At 47.3% G+C, this 19,410-nt stretch overlaps 1 protein-coding gene across 2 annotated transcripts in view; it reads right to left on the bottom strand.

Annotated features, from left to right (window-relative positions):
• Positions 1 to 19,410, bottom strand: part of CCDC13 (coiled-coil domain containing 13) — a 1,886,344-nt gene that overhangs the window by 1,072,968 nt on the left and 793,966 nt on the right. For both annotated transcript variants that reach the window (XM_069647762.1, XM_069647761.1), the window contains exon 6: positions 5,635 to 5,751. In XM_069647762.1, coding sequence (XP_069503863.1) covers positions 5,635 to 5,751 — 117 coding nt within the window. The remainder of the gene's footprint in view (positions 1 to 5,634; positions 5,752 to 19,410) is intronic.

The following is a 19,410-nucleotide window of genomic DNA, read 5'->3' as shown; positions in this document are numbered from 1 at the left end:
CCTCGGAGGCGCCACCACAGGAGATCCTGTGCGACCCTGTTTGGAACCTGAAGTAGGTCTGACATGTCGTCCGAGAATTTAGACCACTGTGTTCTGAGAACCCATTGGAGGGATCTCATTCTCAGGAGCCTCTGACAACATGAAAATGCAGGATGCCACGAGGCCGAGCAACCTCAAGAAGTCGAAGGCCGGGAAACACTCAAGGACATCATTTCACCAAAATGCCAGGGGTAGCGGAAGTGACATCACACGACCTTTGACCCCCTGACTTCCCCACAGGAAGTGATGTCATTTGACATCCTGAAATGATATCGCAGGAAGCGATGGAACACGAACTTTCCCCCATTGACAAAACAGGAAGTGGCATCACACAGCATTGTACACTACGAAAAATATGGTTATGACATCACTATAATGGGATGTACATGTCATACAAGAATGGATCACCATATGTATCTTTAAGATCAGTGTGTATAAGCCCATATTACCAAATTACTGTGAATGCAAGCAGGCGTCCATGACCAAATGATACGGATGTGCTATTATATAGCGCTTTATACAGAAAAAATATACACGCCATTTTACTGTGTTGCTACTCATTTATCGACCTCAGAAGGATGAAAGGCTGAGTTGAGGCGTTTAAGAACAGACTAAATCTGTCATGCACTGTTGTTACAGGTGGGTTTTCGACAAGATCAATGTTCACCTCACCTGAATCCTCTGAGGAGGCTTTTCGCCGGGTGAGCTTCTTCTTTGATTTCTTCTTTGAGAAGAGAAAGGGTCGTCCTCGGTAAGAAGCCACCCAGATTCCCTGTTAAACAGGGAAGCAGTGGACTTCCTTCCCATGGAGACCAAATGGAGAGGAAAAAAGCAGCCGCTTAAAAAAACCTCTCAGTAATGGCAGATGTAGCAGACTTCCGGGTGGTTCTATTAGTCCAGAACTGGATGGAAGGAGATCCGTAGCGCACAGTGAAGGTTCCGAGGGTAGTAGCAGAGATGGAAGGGTCCTGGGCTTGAGGCTGAAGGGTGGAGGCTATACTGGTGCCGGCGCCCGGGATGGAAACGGGCGTGCATAAGGAGCGGAGTCCAACAATCAGGCCAGGTAGATGCAGAGCACGAAGGAAGGCAGGAGACAGACTGCCGGGGCGGAAAGGAAGAGAACCAGGAAGGAAGAGCACAGAGCAGGAAGGAAAGGAGAGCGAAGCAGTGATGTGAAAGCGGGAAAAGGCAAGCGGAAGAGGCAAAGATGGGACCCGAGTAGCGAGAGGCTCGGGTAGCAGGAGAGGCTCGGGTAGAGGCGAGGCAGGCAGAGCAAACGCAAGGAGAAAAAACACGGGAGCACAGCAACAAAGTGAAAGTGACCAAGTTGCAACGCGCCAAACCCAGAGATGGGCGGGGCTAAATACTGAACAGGCGCTAAGGAGCAAAAAGACTAGACCGGTGGACCAGGAAGTGAAAAACAAACTTGGAACAATCTAATGGCGCCGCTAAAGCCAAGCATTCCATAGCCGTCAGCGGCCACCGGGAGACCGCGGCGTGACAAAATCAGTGACTCAGCCCCTGAAGTGTGGCTGAAATAAACCTTTAATTAGTCTAGCAATTATTGTATAGAATTCCAGAAAGACACATTATTTGGTATTCCTATTCTTTCTTATTTAGGGGAAGTGCTGAAAGTGTTAGACTTGTGGCACTCCTGTTCTTACTGTTCTTATTTTTCTTCTTTTGTTTTTAAGGGGCCTGAACAAGAAAGCCTGCCACTCCAGAACTAAAGAGCCACATGGTGCTGGCCACAGCCCAAGAGCTTGCATTACATTAAAAAAAATAAAACTTTTTTTTTTTTTTGCTTTTTATTTAGAGGTCGCAGGGGAAACCTCAGAGGTCGCAGTTGCGACCTTAGGCAACCCCTAAATGACATACCTAGAGGCGCTGGGCACTCTGAAATTTGGTGCCCATCTGCAGAATGCGTTGAGCCCTCATCTCGGGTGGTTATGTCTTTCCCAAGGATGTATTCAGTAGAGCCCTGATGAATTGGAGCTTTTTAGATGGTATCATGTGGGACTTCTTGTAGAGGGAGAACCCCAGTCTGTGGAGAGAGTGGCAGGTCAAGCTGAGATGATCCAGGACTTGTTCGGGAGAACCTACCCTGATCAGCCAATCGTCCATGTCGGGGTAGACATGAATCCCCCCCCTCTACTGCGACTCGCTGCCACCACCGCCATCAGCTTCATGAATACCCTCTGGCCGGAGGTCAGCCCGAACGGCAAAACTCAAAACTGATAATGAGAACCACCAACAGCAAACCTCAGTTGCTTTCTGTGCTTGCGATGGATAGTCACATGAAAATAAGCATCCTGAAGGTCCAATGACAGCATCCAGCCCTGAAGTTGGAGGGCCTGAAGGATCTGAGAAAGCGTGACCATCTTAAACTTGTCTTCCGGGGGAACTTGTTCAAGTACCTCAAATCCAAGATGGGTCTCAGTCCTCTGTCCTTCTTGGGGATTAGGAAATCTGGAGAATACCAACCTTCGTTCCTCTCCGTTACAGGTACTGGCTCTATAGTACCTTTCTTTAGCAGGCTCAAAATTTCCTGCAAAAGGAATGGATCTGTAACCTTTAACTAATGGCTTCCCGGTGATTGATTCTGAGGTCTCTGAATGAAGGAGAGGCAGTAACCTCAGGCTATAGTTTCTAATGCCAGAGCATCTGAAGTAATACCCTGCCATTCTTTCAGATGCTGAGTAAGTCTGCCTTCCACCAGGGTGTCGTGAGTCGAGACCTCAAAGAGGTTTTTGAGGTGACTAAAGCAGCGGCTGATGGTAAAGATGCTGCTGTTTGGGCGAGCTTTGCACTTCTCCCTTGTCCACCACAAGGGAATCTTCTTTGCCCTCTTTGATTAGCCATTTCCCTTACTCTTCCAACTGAGGAGTAGTAGCGAAAGGATCTACCATTCCAAGAAAGTCCACTGGGGTAAAAGGGCTGAGACAGCCTAATAGCAGCACCTAGAGACGTGGCTGCCGCCTTCAAGGACTGCAGCTTCTCAAGGCTTTCGTCAGCCTTGCTGCCAAAAAGTTGAGACCCGTCAAAAGGCACATTAATGAGTCTAGACTGCACGTCCGGTGCAAATCCAGACTTCCTTAACAACGTAAACCTGCGTATCATGGTGCTTGCTGCCATGGATCGGCTGATACTGTCAGCAGAATCCAAACCCAACTCTAGAGACTCACACATGGCCTCTTTGCCATCTTTTACAATGGCTAAGAAGCCGTCTATTTCTTCCCCTTTGGGAATATGTTCAGCCGCCATGGATGTACAGTTCCATAGAGTGAAGGTAAATTTTGCAATGGCACATGTAGAGTTAGCTGATTTGAGAGCCATGCTCCCGGCAGAAAAGACTTTCCTAGACGACACGTATCGTCCCAATCTGGTGGGATGGTCGGATGGGCAGCTTGCTTGGAGGTAGCGGTTGCTGCTTACACCACTAGGCTTTCTGGGGTAGGATGTTTAGACAAGTAGCTGGAGTCACTACTTGACAGCCTATATTTTGTCAAATTTGTATTGACTGCCGGACTCGATTCAGGTGCCTCCCAGTTTGCACTTACTCTCGTTTGTTGTGCGACCTGAACAGGTAGGATTGGATCCCTTTGAGGACCTTTGTTTAGTATATCTGTGAGGTCATCCTGCTCAAAAGGGAGGGCAGGCTTGCTCCATCCCATAAAATCAGTGACCCTGGTCATTAAATGCCTCTAAGATGCATCTGCGTGCTCATCTGGTTCTGGCTTGCCAAAATCCAACTCTGGTGATGTGTTCACACCACTAGTTGTTTGTAAATTCTCACACAGGTCCTGCAACCTAGATTACTCCAATATATAACTATCAGGAACATTAGGAGTGCGACATTGTAATCCAAAAGGTGGATCATTGTCATCTGAAGGCTCATTGTCTTTATAAATGGACGTGCGAGAGATTTAAAAAAATCCTTTCTAGGCAATGGTGTAAAGGATTTTTGAATTACTGGTAAAGGCATCAATGGCTTAGATGGTTTCGAGCCAGATGCCAATGGAGTCGTCACCAAATTTGATTTTTGCGTCAATGTCTTTGATGGCACCGATGGTGTTTATGACTTCGATGTCGACTTGTCCCTGCACTTTGTCTGTGACGGACTTCATCATCATGTCGAGGCCTCGACAGCTCTCGATAAGAATCTGGCCTTAGTCCTGGGCTCAAGGGCACTCAGGATTTGGCTTGAGCCCTTTCCTTACCGGCTTCAGAAGGTGCGGTAGCTGCATGGCTATTTGCTTCGAGGGATTCTGACTCTCAAAAATGTTTAGCATTGCCTGCCTGAATTCAGCTGGAGTAGAGGCCTTAGTAGGGCAAGATATACTCCTCTCTGGAGAAGAGGTGGATGAGTAAGACGAAACAGGCAATTTATGATGCCTTTTCTTCGATTTCCTCAACAACGAGTGGTGAGAGCCACTCTGTGACCTGGACCTTTTAGTCTTCTTCCGTCGAGGAGAATCGTCTCTTGCTTTGTCAGAGGAATGTCTTTTCGACAGGGTAGTCGAAGGGGATTTTTTGGGGACTTTACCTACCGCAAATTTCCCTTTACGCTCCTTCAGATCTTTTCCGGTCATCGATTGACACTTCTGACAGGTTGAGGTCTTGTGCTCCCACCGAGACACCACAAGCACACCCAATGAGGGTCCGTCAGCAACATTTTGGCGTTGCAGTCTTGGCATTTCTTAAACCCGGGTCTTCGGGGTTGTCAGAGCCGAAGACAAAGACATTATTCACAATTCCCTAAGTAATATATGAAGCACGCAGTAGTTCACGAAGTGTAAGCTTACTCGGAAAATCGGAACTGATGCCAAAGGGCACTGTGCATTATATATGTACCTTCAATGAAGTCATTCTTGAGGGACATTGAGTCGACCACCTCGACACACTGCGCCCTCTACCAAACATTTTTTCCAAAGCAGCGAAAGCTGCATATTGGAGATATTTTAGATGAGGAATACGTGAGAGGACACAATCCATTCAAAATGTATGTTTGCATGCTGGTCACATGAAGCCTGCGGCATGTATAATTAATCCTGGCTTTAAGTCACTGGGCAATATGAATTACAAAGGACTTTGTCAATACGAAAAGCTGAATCTGCTGCCAAACACAGTGATATAGGCAATTAAGACTCCAACAACTGATACAGCTATCATAGCACTCTTAATTGAATGAAGAATTTAAACATTCATTGTGCTTTCCTATTGAAATCATTTGTGGTCACAGGATGTGGTGGGAATTGCTCTTCTTTTTGGTTTACATATTTTTGCGCTCGACACAACCATTGCCAAATTCTTGTGCCTAGATCATCACAGAGAAAAGCCTAGGGGCCAGACAAAGGGCACTGGGTGGGGACAATTTTTCACAGGAGCCGGACAATTTTTCATTCATGTTTGCATCAACCAAGCCGGGCAAAAACATTTGAATTGATTCACCAGTGCAAAACACCCTCTTTACTGACTTATTTGTGAAAATTTGATATTTTGCTAGAGTCTTTCAATGCAAAATTGTCCACCAGTGGTACAATTCATGTAATACTCCCCTTTGTCTGCTACTCTGCTCAGTTCTTACAGTCATACCTTATGCGCAATCTTTAGTTCCTGCTTGGTGGCTTGAATCTGGTTTCGATATTCCGTCATTTTAAAGTTGGCCGCAGACAATTTTTCTTGCAAGGCTTTCACCTCTGGATTCACAGCCTTCAGAGAAAATAAAAGAGGCAACATAATACTTAACTGGTTGTAAAGGTACAGTAGTGAACAGTGCTTTTTAAAAGGGAAGCTGACAGACAGAAAGCATTGCAAATATATTCTGTCAGCAAGTGGGAAACAAGGATGGAAGTGCATGAAACAGTTACTATACTCCCTGTTGAATACCCTCGATATGAAGAGGACTTCAGCATTATTTGCCTAAAATATTGGGTATGTAGCTGAGATGAAAATTGTAATACCACTGCATGAGTATACTACTTTTCGTGCTAACAATTAAAAGAATGGTCCCCCCAATATTTCTCAACCCAAGCTCGTGTTCATGTTAGTCAAATATATAATCTTGTAAGCGGCTGTGCTCATACAGTGTCGGTTTGATGTGGATATCTCGTTTGGTGCTTTCCTCTAAGTTGTGCTGTGCTGGAGAGTCTCTTGTTTTCACCACACCAGTCCTGTGTTTTGTGTACCAGTCCTGTGTCGGGTGCTAAAGAAACAGAGGAAAAGACTAACAACGCTAAGGCTAACAACGAGACGGCTGCCCCGGGCCAGCAGGTATTGTAAACCCCTTATGGTGGTAAGCCGAACTGTTCTGAAGCTGGGCAGGATGCAGCCCGGGAGCTCTACTGTGTGCCTGTGTATTTGGGAGAGAGAGCGTCTCCTTGCCTTTCCACTTTTTTGTTTTGTGTAAGTGCAGGGAGTGCAATCAGCACCCCGTTGATGACACAGCTGGAGCGGGCAGGGAGAGTTCCTTTTCTATACTCACCTTGCTAACCTAAACGTGAAGCTGGGGGTGGTGTGATATTGACCCTTGAATTATTACTTAATCTCTTGATCCCTTAAGCTTGCAAGCCTGTGAAAAACTTTGCTGGTCCACATTTACCACCTTTACTGGTTATTGGCTAGCTACTGGTCAGCTAGTAAAAAAAAAAATAACTTTTCACAGGAGGCCACCTTATCATTTACAGTCTCTGTGTAGTGGGAAAGGCATAGCGGAGTGGCTTAGCTGGCCATGGTGGCAAAACTTTGAACATGAAAGGTGGTAAAAGAAAAGGGGGGGTGTTACAACTAGCCATATGGGTATAAAGGCTGCAGGGTCCTGCAAGCAGTCAAGGCAGGCTACAATTGACTGGGTGGCCTTCGGGCTATAGGGGCCCCCATACCCCACATGGCCACTGACTTCAGTCAGTGTGCCATGGGGACCCCTATAGTCGGATGGACAAGTAAAGATGAAAGAAGGGAGACTGTGGCAGTGATGGCACTCAATACTAATATTAATGTGGACGTTGCAGCTAGCCCAAATGTCAGCCCACATGTCAGTTCAAATGTAAGTGGGTTGAGTGGCTTCAAAGCTGCTTTTCCTGAAGATATGGCTGATGTTAAGAAGGATTTCTGAACTCTGTCCAGGAGGGGCAGAGATTCAGAAGGCCAACCTAGTTTCTTGGAACAGGGTAACCTCTGGACGAGCTAGACCAATCTGGGTAGCTATGGCAGGCGGCCAAGACTAAGTCTCAGGAGGGGTGAGGGTGACTGAAGGACCTCAATGAGCCCACAGAGCAAGGACACAGACAAATTACTCCAGACAGGTGTTATATTAAAAATATAGACACATTTATTACAAGGCCTTTGTAACATAGACCATAGGAAAGAATCACATTAACACTAAGTAAACTAATACATCACACTCAATACAATATATATACAAGACCAGGGGGGTCTAAAGGGATAACTGCACGAAATACGTTAACAACCTAGAGGGGAAGGAAAACGGCAGTGCAGTTAATCTTTAGGCCCAATTCAACATCAGTTATTCACCTACCAACTAAGAGCCTTGTGCTCAATAGTACATGTATGCCAATGCACGCGGTTGTTCCAATGGGCAAAACAGGGTCTCTTCAGGGGTCTCTAGCAGCTTGGGAAGGTGGATAAGGCGATGAAGAATAAGTTCCCACTATTCAAGAAGGACCTCTACTTGAAGGCAGAGGCAGTTCAAGAGTTCGGGATGGAGTCACTATTTCGCAATAGCAGTGGACAGGAGAGGGGGCCCCCAGTGGCCACTTGTGCGTAAAGTTGGGCTCTGGCACTAGGGGTTACCGGTTGGGGTAAAGATTACTCACCTGTCCCTGAGGCAAGGAGACCCAAACTTCAGCAGGTTAGTCCAATTCGGTTGCAGGTTCGACGGTGGCAAAAAGGACGTCTCAGCACCTTTTAGTTCCTGAGTTCCAGCGAGGATTCCCAAACGGGACAGTGGTGATTTCTCCGCTCCGGGTGGATGAATCACCTCAGTTTCACTGTGTTAGGGAGAATTTTCTTATGAGGCTAATTACCCAAACCTAGTGAGTCCCCCAGCAGCTTTGCTGGATTTTTGGGTTTTTTTTTTTCTCCTGCTAAGAGTGAGACTCTTTTCCTCCCACTCTTAGGCATGATTTGAGGTATGTCTTTGACTTTTGTTGTGCTTATGGCTATGGGGTCTTTTACTCCCTAGGGTACCATCTGTTTTTTGTATATGTGTACACAGCACCCTCAGTGCAGTAACACAGGGGTGTCATAGTGATCCCCAAACATAGACTCCATACCCTGGGACTGACTACTGTCTCCCAGGGCATGTAAAGTCACCATTGACTTTACTAGTCCAAAATTGTGAACAGAACCAGTACAAACCATCATACTATGGAAGTACTGGAAGGGGTTAATTCGATTGCCCCCGGGTCTGTTTCCAAGGGGGCACTGTCCAGTCCCCCCTTGTCGAGTTTCTGGCTGGTGGCAGTGGTTACCACGCAAAATATTCCACCTGAATATTTCCTATGGGATTTTCCCATTGATTTTAAACGCACCATGGATGCCGCTGGTTTATTTATTTAATATTAAATCACCGTTTGGGTCTTTTTGCCAGAACTCTTTTCTAAAATGGTGTTCGTGTCCGTCTCTGTAACTCCAACCAAGGTCGGGCCCTTTGTTCCACTTTTTGGCGTGCTTCTCCACAGAAGCCCTCTGGTGCCACTCTGTCTGGGTTCCACAGGATGTGTGGGTGGGGGAATTGGCATCCTGGACTGCGCTGCCTTAGTAACCCAAGTTGCACTATGTTCTGATTGGGCCAGTGGTGAGCCGCCCGGCTCACCACTTAGCATGTTTGAGTGACAGCTAGGCTGTTGAATGAGGGTTTTTCTGCATAAAAGCAGGGCTTTTGGGACTGGAACTTTAGAAGTCACGACAGGACCTAAGAAATCTGAAGAGGGGAGAAGCTGAGCCATCTGCAACGACGACACCACCGGTGGAGCCCTGCTGAAACAACCTCACCACTTTCCTGACGACAAGAGAAGATCTTCTGCAGAAAGAGTCTTCTTCCTCTGAGCTGGTGGGATCAACCAGTTCGCCATTTCGCCTTCCAGGACATCTCTTGGTCGAATCGCCTGTGTCAAGCACCCCGGCGGCCGGATAGCCAAGCTTCACCACTGTGACCGTGAATACCAGGAACGCACCTTTTTACCGACAAACTCTGCGGCTGGTTTCTTCCCTGGGCAGTGCAACGACTCCAAGTTTCCTCTTGGACGAGATCCTCTTCTTCCCCTGGTCGAAACCACAAACTGCACCCGCGGCCAGGAACAACTGCCACCGCTGGAGCTTCCTCAACTTTAAAGGTACTGTGTTCCACCTGGCCTCCCTTTCTATGGTTAGCTAAAGGTGACCCTTAGATCCTTGGCTTTCCAATTGGGTTGGCCCCCAGACCTTCTAACTTTATCTTTTGAACATTTCTACAAAGACTTGAATGCATTTCTCAACTGTGTGATCTTGGGCGCATTTCACCCTGCTCCATTTAAAGTGGACCTGGCCTATGAACTTTGGCTCTACGGTAGACTCTGCCTTCACTAACTTGTTTTGGTCTCTTAAAGGTGTTGGGAACTGTTTTATCTTTATGACCTGCCTTTTTCTCTCCCTTTTATTTAATTATTGGAGTGCCACCTAAGTTACACGCTCACCTCTGTTTTGACAAAAGTGGTGTTTTGACTTAGACTTTTCTAGCAATTGCTAAGGGAGGTGTGTATACTTTTCTGATTGTGTTGGAACTTGCTTTTGATTTATAGTGCTAGTAATTATATACTTTTGATAACAAGCTCTGGTCAGTGTTTTGATTGCTCTACTGTGTTTTTAGCCCTATTGTGTATCCTCTGTATACTGCCTAACTCTTCTTGAGAGAAGTTGACTGCTCAGCCACAGCTACCAGGTACATCTGGGTGGTACAGACTGCTACCAATTGGGTTTACTGCTCACTCCTGTAGTCTTAATCTTTTTGCCGTGTTCCCCAAGGGAACTGCACAGGATTCTGCCTAACACACTGCAGCAGGCTTCAGGGGCAAGAGGGTCACAAATGCAGCAGACTTGCAAAGGACGTTGCCGCAGCAGGGCAACGCGGTAACCGCGTTGACTCCGGTCCAGGCGCACTCGTCTCACTTCAGACCTGGGAATGCCAAGTGTACGAAATTCGGTTTGAGGGTGCCGTGGACACAGAGCTAGCAGTATACCGAGTTTCGAGGGCCTCCTCGAAACGACGGCGGAGGCGGAGCAAAGGTCCTGCGTAAGCTGGTCAGCCCACTGGTTGGCCCAGGGACACTTCCGATAAAGCTTACTTGCAGGTTTTGGTGAAGGTGCCGAGAATAGTTGGTCCCACTATTCAAATTGGTCGAAGCGTCTTCGCAGACCTTCTAGGACGATCAGATGCAGATGGGTCCCACGGGACGACAGCGGGCTCAGGGTGCCAAACCTTCCAGCAGATCACCAGCGGTTCCTCGACTCAGCTTCGTAGTTGCAGGATACTTGGATCCTATCCCTTGTTCAGTGAGAACTCAGGAGATCGACCTGGTAGTGGTGTTTCCAGCCTCCTCTTATCCAATGTTCCCTTTGCGCCAAAACGGAGAGGACCCAATGGGAGATCTGCTCACAAACACACACTCCATACGTGGACCAATCACAGACCATGGTAGTCTCAGGCATTCAGGACACTCCAGACTCTCTGGCACCCAGGATGTGTATTGGGACCAGACATCCCAGCCCACATCCTGGAGGCACACATACAAGGCATGCAGAAGCCCGCAAAAGTATTGGATTTTGCAGGAAAATGCATGACCAAATAAGGACTGGCCTGGGTCGACTCAACCTGGGGAACGTGAAGGGGCAAGATGGCCAAAGGACAGGACAAAGAACCTCGTGGCATGGCCATTTTGGAGCCATGCCACCTATTCATGCCAAACACGGTTAATGCGGTTAACATGGCAGGAAAGGGTTAAAAATAATGCGAAACGATAGCTGCCACCAGTCCTGTCCATGACACATCTGCACGGTTCATAAAAAGTCCAGCGAGAGTATCTAGGGCCTTTGGAAATGACTATAGACCCAAGTGTGCTGTATGGTAAGATACATTGCACACTTGTTAAATGTTGCACAAAGGTTGCAACATGAGAAAAGGACTAAGGGAAACAAAGTCTTCCTGTACTGACTGTCTTAAGGGCATGTCAGTTTCCCCATAAAAAGTGAGCGAAAGCCCAGAGGAGTGCAGCTGAAGGCTGTGCTTCTCTGGCAAAGTCAGTCAATGGTGTCTAAACAGCAGCAAAAAGTTTGGGGGTTGACACATGGAGAGAAAATTGCATACAACTATGAAATCTTTCCGAACAGCTGAACATCTAGTTGAACATTTAGTTAGGATACAGGGTGGAGACTTGCAGTATTGATGTCAAGTGATTCAGAAACAGCTTTGGAAGTCCTTGTTCCTGACTTAGCTATCTGAGTCCCTTTCCTGGTCTTGGAATTGTTGGCAACGGACCCTCAGAGCTGTCTGCGACTCCAATTAATTGAAGGAGAAAATGTTAGAAGGCATTGAATGGTGAAATACTGAAATCAGCAAAAAAGTCCTTGGCACTGGGGGGGAACCCATGGCAGTTAAAAAACATAGTTTGTAATGTTGTTCTTCATGCTGGCCAAGATTCCTCTGATGTAGCTGGACCCTCGCCAAGAGCAATCCTGGAGGCTTTAGAGTGTTTGATTGACCACTACTATGCAGAAAATGGTCTACCTGGCTCCATTGGATTGGAGGGGAGGAGCACAGGGGGGGGGGGGATTGTATAATTCTGGATGGTGTTGATTCCCCTGATTTGGAAGAGTCTAGGGACCTTTTGGGGGTAATTCCCAGAGAGTCCAAAGTTTGTCAACCACACAGGGGTGGCTGGCAGGATATACTGGCAATCAGGGAGTAGTCATTTCAGAGAGCTCCTGTGTATTTTATCTGTGATAAAGGAACAGTGCTGGCTATCAACTAGAGTGCTCACAGACTGGCCTTTGGAATTCGCCTCCTGCCTTTCAGAATCTTGTGGGAGTGAGCTTTTGTTGAATGCCGAATCGGTGAATGAGCCAGCCGCTGAGTCTTGTGTGAGTCCAAGTTTAGAACAATTCTCATACCTTGCTCAATATTTTAATAGGCTTGTTACAGCTTTTATGGAACTGAGGGATGTGTTCAGGATATTGATGGACAGGTTTGACAAAGATGCGTGAAAACTGGACTCTTGTTTGGGGGTGACTAATTTGTAGGCAAAATCCCTAAACAACCTTTTGGCAAGAGATGTAGAAGTCATCAAAGCCACAAATGTTCTTTCTGGACATGTTTCTGCCTGCAATGTCTATAATGTGGTGGTGAAAGCCACAGGGGATGGTCCGGTGTGCCTTCTAAATGAGGCTGGGTTGGCCCATACGGCGCATGTTGGTTTGGCTATTATTTTTAGGGATTTGAAAAGTACTAGAGGACAAATAACTATTTCGACACAGACTGGCAGCCTGGTGGAGAGTCAGAATCAGCTCACTTTCCCCTGAACTGTTGCTGCTAAAGCTGGTTCTGAAAGGTTGGGCTGCCCAAGCAGGGTTTTTGTGGAGACAATATATGCCGCAATGAGGTCCCGCAGGCCTCCCAGGGTGCTCCCTGCGATGATGTGGGGCGAGGAGTTGTTAAAAATGATCCTCTGAGAGGCTGGCGAGACTTAAATCTAATATGTAGCTTTAAGGGCCTAACACATGGCAATAAAAATACCTATGAAAGAATGTTAGAGTGTGGCTTTTTGGAAGTGCTAGTGGTAAACAATATTTCTTTTAAATTGTTTCCAACTGTCCGCATATTATCAGATTGTATGTTCTGTAAGGGGTGGAATGTCCATTTCTCCTTCGTCAATGAAAAGTTTTGTATGTGTATTCTGAACTGTCGAGAAGCTCTGGCAATGAGGGGATTTAGGTTTTTGAAGATATGAAGGCAGATTTATGTCATATTCATAATTCTTGGTATCACTGGCAGGAGAAGGGGAGGGGGTGTTTCTTCTTTTTTTTTAAATTCTTTTTATTGTTTTACAACAAAACTTAACATATCCCCTCAAGGTCCCCCCCCCTTGGGCTTGTGTTTTCTTATGTCCTGTAGGGGCCAAGGAATTATTCAAACTTGTCAGCTTAAGTTGAACAACTTCAGGCCCTGAGGACACCATTGCAATCTGTAGTTCTCTTTCAGGAAGGTAAAAACCTTCCCCAATCTGTAGTGAAGTTTGACAGTATTGTTCATAGCATATGTTGCCCATTCTAACGCTACAAAGTCCCACACTTTTCGAAGCCAGTCCTGCAGTGTGGGGATGGCCTTCCCCTTCCATCTTTGTCCGATTAGTTATCGCGGCCAGGGCTAGCATCAACCTCGTCTTCTTTTGGCCCCAACTGTCTCCCTCCTCCATCCCATTCCCCAGTTCCAACAAAATAATTTCCGGTGGCGTAACCTCCTTGTCCCCAAATGCTTGGGCTTGGGCCTCCTGTACCTCCTTCCAATAACGTTTTAGTTTGGGACATCGCCACCAAATGTGTGCCCACGTGCCCTCCACTCCAGCATTCCCTTGAGAATTCTGGATACATTTTTTGGAGGCGGACCGGAGTGTAATGCCATCTAAATATTAGATTGTACCAGCACTCCTGCAGTTGGGTTGCTTTAAGTCTTTCCCATACTTCCCTCAGGGGCTCCCTCCCCATTGTGCCTTCCCAGTGTCCTATATAGGGCCATATCACCCGTGGGATGGCCTTATCTAGTATTTTATACAAGTTGGAAATCATACTCTTAGACCCATCCTGTGTTACGAGGAATTTTTTGCGAACTGCGTAAGATCGCGGTAAGCTGATGCCTTGACTGTGGGGTTCTGAAACCAATGCCGTAATTGAAAGTAACCGAGTCTTTCTGTTTCACCCACCCCAAAGCACTGTTTGCAGTCTTTGAATGGTCTAATGGTGGACCCGTAGAACATGTCTCTCACTTTTCTACAACCTCCCTCCCCCCATTTCCCAAACGCTGTTTCTGTGCCAGGTGTAAATTCTGGGTTGTTGAAAATGGAGGTGAACGGGGAAGGGAAAGTCGCGATCCCATATTTTATTATCAAATTGTCCCATGTTTCCGCCACCAGGCTCGTAATAGAGCTTAAATACATGTGTTTCGGTCTAGGCTGCCTCTTTGACCACAGAACTATACCCAGATCTTGCCTCACCACTGCACGCTCCATTGCAGCCCAGTGGGTCCCTCCTTTCCCCGTGAACCATTCCTGTATAATGCGCAGTTGGGATGCCACATAGTACAACCGAAAGTTTGGAAGTCACATCCCTCCTTCCCTTCTCAGGGACATGAATAATGTTCAACCTACCCTTGCACTCTTGCCCTCCCATATAGGTCACAAAAGAAACTATTCGGGATCGCCACCGGGAATGCCTGAAATAGGTGCAGCAGTTTAGGGAGCATCACCATTTTCACTGCCTCCACTCTCCCGATCCACGAAATCCTGAGCCCCCTTCCATTTTAAGAGTTCAGCCTTAATTGTTGAGGGCATAGGTGGGAAGTTTGCCATGTACCAGCATAGTAGAGTCAGGGTTATTTGAATGCCTAGATATTTGATCCCTTTAGGGTTCCATTAAATGGGAAAGTTTCCTTCAGGCTATCCACCTCCCTCGCCTCTACCATAAGGTTCAGGATTTCAGATTTATTTTAGGCCTGAAGCTGCCTCAAACTCCAACAAGATCACCATGCAGTCCGATAATGATTACCCCGGTTTTGCTAACGTTAGGAGCATGTCGTCTGTAAAGGCCAAAACTTTATGTTGTATTCCTCCGAATGGGATCCCGTGGACTCCCTCCACCCACCTTACTAGTTCCAACAGTAGTTCAGTGGCTCTAAATATATAGCATACAGGAGGGGGGGTGGGAGAGGACACCCCTGTTTTGGTCCCTGCTCAGTTGAATACCTACAGACATTAAACCTTTAATCCGGATGCGTGCCTTTGGGGATACATAATTTGCCTGGACCATTCTCAAGTTTCCCCCAGGCCCATTTTTCCTTGAACAGAAAAGGCCATTCTACCTGATCAAAAGTCTTGTCGGCGTCGAGGAACAATAGTAAGACGGGAGTTGGGGTGTGCCACAATTCTTATATTGTCAAATGTCTTTTGGCCTTGAATAAAACCGGACTGGTCTGGGTGGACCAAGGCCGGCAATATGTCCCCTAGTCTGTTGGCCAGTATCTTTGTCTAAATCTTTGTGTCCACGTTTATCAACGCTATTGGCCTGTATGACGTGCACTTCGTCTGGTCTTTATTGGACTTGTGAAGAAGGATGATTTTCGCTTCCTCCATTGACTCGGATATCCTGCTTGTCACCCTGAAGCTATTGAATAGCCTGGTCAGCTGTGGGACCAGCAAACCCCCAAAGGTTTTATAAAAATGTTATGTTATGTTATGACTTCTTGTAAAGCACACAGTCGCCCAAAGGCATCATGGCGCTAAAGAGAGAGGCACATCCCAGCAGACATCCACCAGCCATCCACCAGCCTTTTTTTATGATTTTTTTTAAAAGAAAAGAAAAGTTTTTAAGGCATTCCTAAAGGCCAGATGGTTATGGATCTTTTTCATTTCAGCAGGAAGCTTGTTTTCATAGATGTGCTGCTGCCACAGAAGAACAAGTTACTTCTTACCTTGTAACGTTCTTTCGACGGGATGTTCCTCCGACGTATTCCTCATCTTAGATATCTCCTTCCAGCTCTGCTGGCCTCGGAAATTTTTTTCTCTAGAGGGCGCTGCGCGTCGACGTCCTCCGAGTCGATGTCCCTCGACAGCCGCCGTATCGACGTCGACGTCATCCTGCCTATAAAGGCCGCGCGCAGCGTCCGTTGCTCAGTTCCGTTTTGTAGCCCACAATAATACTTTCTGGACTAACTAATCACCCTGAAGGAGCGTAAGCTGCAACAACAAGGGAAGTAGAACTGCGGGGATGGATGGGAGGGTCGATGAGGAATACGTCGGAGGAACATCCCGTCGAAAGAACGTTACAAGGTAAGAAGTAACTTGTTCTTCGAAGGGATTGTGTCCTCCGACGTATTCCTCATCTTAGATAGGCTCCCATAGCAGTATTCTATTATCGGAGGAGGGAGTACTGACTTCACGCTGTCTTCTATTGATGAATAGAATGCAGTACAGCCCTTCCAAACCTAGTCTCTTGACTGGAGGAGGAATCCAGATTGTAAAAACATGTAAAGGTATGGACAGACGACCATGTAGCGGCCGTACATATGTCTTTAACCGACACGCCTCTTTTGAGGGCCGATGAAGCTGCAATACCTCTGGTCGAATGAGCCCTAAGGTTTTGAGGGGGCTCTTTCCCTGCCAGTTTATAACATTCCAGAATGGCTAGAATGATCCATCTGGAAATGGTCTGCTTAGTTATTGGTAACCCCAGCTTGTGACCTGTGTAACCTACAAACAGCTGGTCTGCCTGTCTTATCCTGGCTAGTCTACTAATGTAAAAACTTAAAGCCCTCCTAGGGTCTAGCCTGTGTAACCTCTCTTCCTCTTTCCCCGGGTGAGGAGGAGGATAGAAAGATGGTAGGGTAATCTTCTGAGTGATATGGAATTCAGAAACCACCTCCTTTGGGAGGAAATTAGGCTTCACTTGCAGGACAACTTTGTCTTTGTGAAATATTGTATGAGGGGGTTTACAAGAAAGAGCTTGTAATTCGCTTACCCTTCTAGCAGATGTAAGTGCTATTAATAAAACAGTTTTAAGGGTAAGGATTCTTAACGAACAAGAATGGAGAGGTTCGAAAGGTGTACCCATCAGGAAAGTTAGTACTAAGTTTAAATCCCATAGGGGAACTTGGAATGGTCTTGGGGGATAAACATTGGTTAACCCCTTTAGAAACTGTATTACCAAGGGTAATTTGAAATAGGATGGTTCTTCCGCAGTACGCTTAAAGATGGATAGCGCTGCGAGATAGCCCTTAATGGTGCCAACTTGAAGACCTGAATTTGCCAAATATAGTAGGAAGGACAAAACCATTGGTGTACCACATGAAAAAGGGTTGATATTCTGTTCTCTACACCAGCTGCAAAATCTGTTCCAACGGCAGCGGTATAAAGACTTTGTTGCTGGCCTCCTTGCCGAAAGCAACACCTCCATAACATCATCAGGGAGGTCCCAATCCTTGTACCTCAACCTTTCAGAAGCCAAGCGTGAAGGTTGAGGGTTTTGATGTCTGGATGGAGAACCTGACCTCCCTTCTGTGAGAGTAGGTTCTCTCTGAGTGGAAGTCGAATTGGAGGGTAGATGGACAAGTCTAGAAGGTCCGGGTACCACGTTCTCCTGGCCCAATCCGGGGCAATTAGGATCATAGTTAGCTGGAATCTTCTCAACCTCCTGATCATTTGAGGAATGACAGGGACCGGTGGGAACGCGTACAGAAGCGGAAACTCCCAGTCCACTATGAACGCGTCTCCCAGAGCTCCTCTCGGGGGAAATTCCCTTGAGCAGAACAGGTCGCATTTCCTGTTTAGGCTGGTGGCGAACAGATCTACCTGAGGGGTTCCCCAAAGGGCGAAGATCTCTTGAAGGACTTCCTGAGCTAGCTCCCACTCGTGGGAGACTGTGTTCTGCCTGCTCAGAGCGTCCGCTGTCAAGTTCTTCTCTCCGGCTAGGTGAACTGCCGATAGAGAGATTCCTTCTTGGATTGCCCAAACCCAGAGCTGAATCGCCTCTCTGCACAGGGGTAGTGATGCTACGCCTCCTCTTTTGTTGAGGTAATGCATGGCCACCGTGTTGTCCGTCATTATCAGGGCGTTCTTCCCTTGTACAGCTGGCAGGAACGCCTTCAGCGCAAGTCTGATGGCTCTCAGCTCTAACAGGTTGATGTGTAGTCTGGACTCCGATGGAGACCAACGACTGCTGATGGTCAAGTCGTTGGCGTGGGCTCCCCACCCCGTGAGTGAGGCATCCGTGACTACTGTTATCTCCGGCCAGGGTTGCCAAAACTGTTCTCCTTTCAGAATGTTCTCCTGACAGGCCCACCACTGAAGGTCTCGAGCCACCCTGCCGGGAACCCGAAGAAGATCTGTCATTCTCCCTGAGAATTGTGACCACTGAGTCCTCAGTGCCCACTGGAGGTATCTCATTCTCAGGCGAGCCTCTGGCACTAGGAAAATGCAGGATGCCATGAGGCCTAGCAACCTCAAAAAGTCGAAGGCTGGGAGACGTTAGGCATGCTGGAACTTGGTAACCATCTGTAGAATATCTTGAGCCCTCACCTCTGGTGGCGAGGCTTTTCCCAGGGAAGTGTCCAGGATCGCTCCTATGAGCTGGAGTCTCTGCGATGGTATCATTTGTGATTTCTTTAAATTGAGGGAGAAGCCCAGTCTGTGAAGGAAGTGGCACACGTGATTTAGCTGGATCTGAGCTTGTTCCGGAGAAACAGCCCTGATCAACCAATCGTCCAGGTAGGGGTAGACGTGAATCCCTTCCCTCGTTAGACTTGCAGCCACTACCGACATTAACTTGGTGAAGACCCTCGGGGTGGAGGTCAGCCCAAATGGCAGCACTCGAAATTGATAGTGAGAGTTGCCAATTGCGAACCTCAGGTATTTCCTGTGTTTGAGATGGATAGGCACATGGAAATAAGAGTCCTGAAGGTCCAGAGATACCAACCAGTCCTGGAACTGTCTGGCCTGGAGGATCTGAGAAAGAGTGACCATCTTGAATTTGTCTTTTCTGAGGAATTTGTTCAATTCTCGCAAGTCCAAGATGGGTCTCAGTCCTCCGTCTTTCTTTGGAATGAGAAAGTAAGGGGAGTACCAGCCCTTGTTCCTCTCCGCTACAGGTACCGGTTCTATGGCACCTTTCTCTAGCAGGTCCCAAATTTCCTGCAAGAGGAGCGGATCTGGAGTTTTCTGAGAGCTGATCCCCGGTGGATGACTCTGAGGTATACGTATGAAGGGCAGGCAGTAACCTTGGGCAACTGTTTCCAATGCCCAAGCATCTGACGTGATAGCCTGCCATACCGCCAGATGTTGAGTCAACCTGCCTCCTACAGGTGTTCTGTGAGGGAAGTCCTCAGAGTGGTTTTGCGGCGGCTAATGCAGATGCCGATGGTAAAGAGGTACCTGCTGTTGCTGCGGCTTTTGAATATCTACCCCGTCCACCTCGGGTAGTTCTTCTTTGACCCCTTTGAGCCGGTCGTCCTCTACCTCTTCCGAATGCGGAGTAGAAGCGAAAGGACTTGCCCCTCGCAGAGGTTCCTGTGGGACGAAAAGGAGTCTGACGGATTGCAGCTCCTAGGGATTTTGC

The sequence above is a fragment of the Ambystoma mexicanum genome, chromosome 2q (genome assembly GCF_040938575.1).
Source record: "Ambystoma mexicanum isolate Mex_15411 chromosome 2q, UKY_AmexF1_1, whole genome shotgun sequence".
NCBI lineage: Eukaryota > Metazoa > Chordata > Amphibia > Caudata > Ambystomatidae > Ambystoma > Ambystoma mexicanum.
Note: the sequence above shows the minus strand (reverse complement) of the source record. Positions and strands in the feature narration are given on the sequence as shown.